Source organism: Cyprinodon variegatus, unplaced genomic scaffold (genome assembly GCF_000732505.1).
Source record: "Cyprinodon variegatus isolate N-32 unplaced genomic scaffold, C_variegatus-1.0 Scaffold1821, whole genome shotgun sequence".
Lineage (NCBI taxonomy): Eukaryota > Metazoa > Chordata > Actinopteri > Cyprinodontiformes > Cyprinodontidae > Cyprinodon > Cyprinodon variegatus.
In genome coordinates, this window is record NW_015152274.1 from 20,867 (window position 1) to 22,690 (window position 1,824).

Consider the following 1,824-nt stretch of genomic DNA (forward strand, 5'->3'; position numbering starts at 1 on the left):
TCCAAATATATGTGACTTTTAGGTGATCTTCTGTGTGAACTGCATTCATACAACGCAATTGTCCCACATGCGCAGTAGAGGACGTCATAAGCTAGCGTGCTCTGTGTTTGTGGAAGTGAACAGGGATGGTAGTGCCAGAGCACATCTAGCGATCTTTCCTAACCTTAAAAACACAATATTTTCAAGATGGTTAAAAAAATTGAATGCTTGTTGTTTTTCTTCTCGCTTCTGCGTTGCAAGACGCCTTTCATAAGCTTTGTTGAGTATTAATGACATTCAGTTCGGATAAATGCGATCTGGCTGTTCACACACAGGTCGCATTTGATAAGATCAGGTTCAGGAGCACATAGACAAGTGGCCTGGGTCACATTGGGAAAAAATGGGATCTGTGTTGTTCAGACTGTCTTGAAGATCAGATACAGGTCGAATATTGGCAAAAAAAAAATCAGATTTGATTCACTTTTTGCTGCTGTGTGAACTTAGCCTTAGCCTTAGTCGGCTTTTATTGTCTTTTATTGAAATTTCTTTTAGTTCAGCTTTTCAGACAGTAAATAAACATTTCCATTTCATAAATTGCAGCAGTGATCAAATGTAAACATTGTGAGAATAAAAACATGATGCAAAAAAAATGCATTGATATGGAAGCTCAGAGTATTAGATATATATGGTGCAAATATGCAATGTTTTTGGTTTGGTGTTATCGAGTTTTTTTGTTCAGAGTATGCATTCTTCTAAATTGTTTAGTCTTTCAAAAAACTGTGATGTCACCACTTTTAATGAAGTCGCAGTGATGCATTTTATTCCCTATCACTGTTAATTTAGATGTTTTTTCTGTCTTTTTGTTTTCAAGAAACAAGGCTGGGATAATTGAATAAATCGAGGTTGTTTAAATCTTATTTATACAGGAAGCATTTTCTTTCTGATTGTGTCCAGGTGAACCATGTCAGAACGAGAGACTTTGATTGCTGCTTAGCGGTGCCCCTCATCACAGAGGCAGGAGACCGACTGGAGCTGGTCATCAGCAGGAACCCCCTGGCCAGCGAACATCCAGAAGATAACAACAACACTTTAGACGAGCCCTTAGACCTGTAACAAGCAATGCAAACAGATGTTTTTAATCTGTTTTTAAAGCACATTGACACAGCGAGTCATACATTTTAAACATATTTACTGTGACTGGCCTGAACCTGAACATAGGCTAGCAATAATGCTACATACAGAGACTGAAAACGCAATGCATGCAAACATCCCATTACCAATCAGTGGTACTGCTGTTATACAGTTTATTCTTTATATGTAAAAAAAAAAAAAACTTATGGCTACAATCTAAAAAAGCACCAAAAGTTTTTTTAACAGCCAAGAGGTTTTCTGTGTTGTTTCCAAAATCGCACCAAAAAGATTAGAAATTGCATATTTCAGAAACTCTTCTTTTTTTGTTTGTTCATCAGTGAAAGAAAATCTACCAAATTGATATGATTTTATTTTTTTACCTAAATGCATGGGTTATGTTAGTCAAAGAAAGAACTAGATGTCGTCTTCTGGGAGTATATTAGGACTGAAGGTAGTTTATTAGTTGATCATAAGCAAAGACTGTTTAACACAATTGGTTTAGGAATATTCTGTTTTTAGAGAGAGGCCTTTAAATTGTCTTCTTCTGCACATTTAATCATTAAAAAAAATTAGTAAGAAACCAAAAATTCTTTAAAACAGATCAATAACGGTACTACTGCTGAAATTATTGTTCTTGAGCAGTTCAGAAAAAAATCAAGAACCAATTAAACATAAATGTAATCTCCAATGTCTTTTTAAAAGACTAAATTTTTC

General features: G+C 35.1%; 1 protein-coding gene across 1 annotated transcript in view; it reads left to right on the plus strand.

The window, feature by feature from the left end:
- Positions 1-1,744, plus strand: part of LOC107104624 (glutamate receptor-interacting protein 1-like) — a 6,297-nt gene extending 4,553 nt beyond the window's left edge. The window contains exon 5 of the mRNA XM_015404664.1: positions 934-1,744. Within this exon, the coding sequence (XP_015260150.1) occupies positions 934-1,092 (159 nt within the window). The 3' untranslated portion in view covers positions 1,093-1,744. The remainder of the gene's footprint in view (positions 1-933) is intronic.
- The last annotated feature ends 80 nt before the right edge of the window (positions 1,745-1,824 follow it).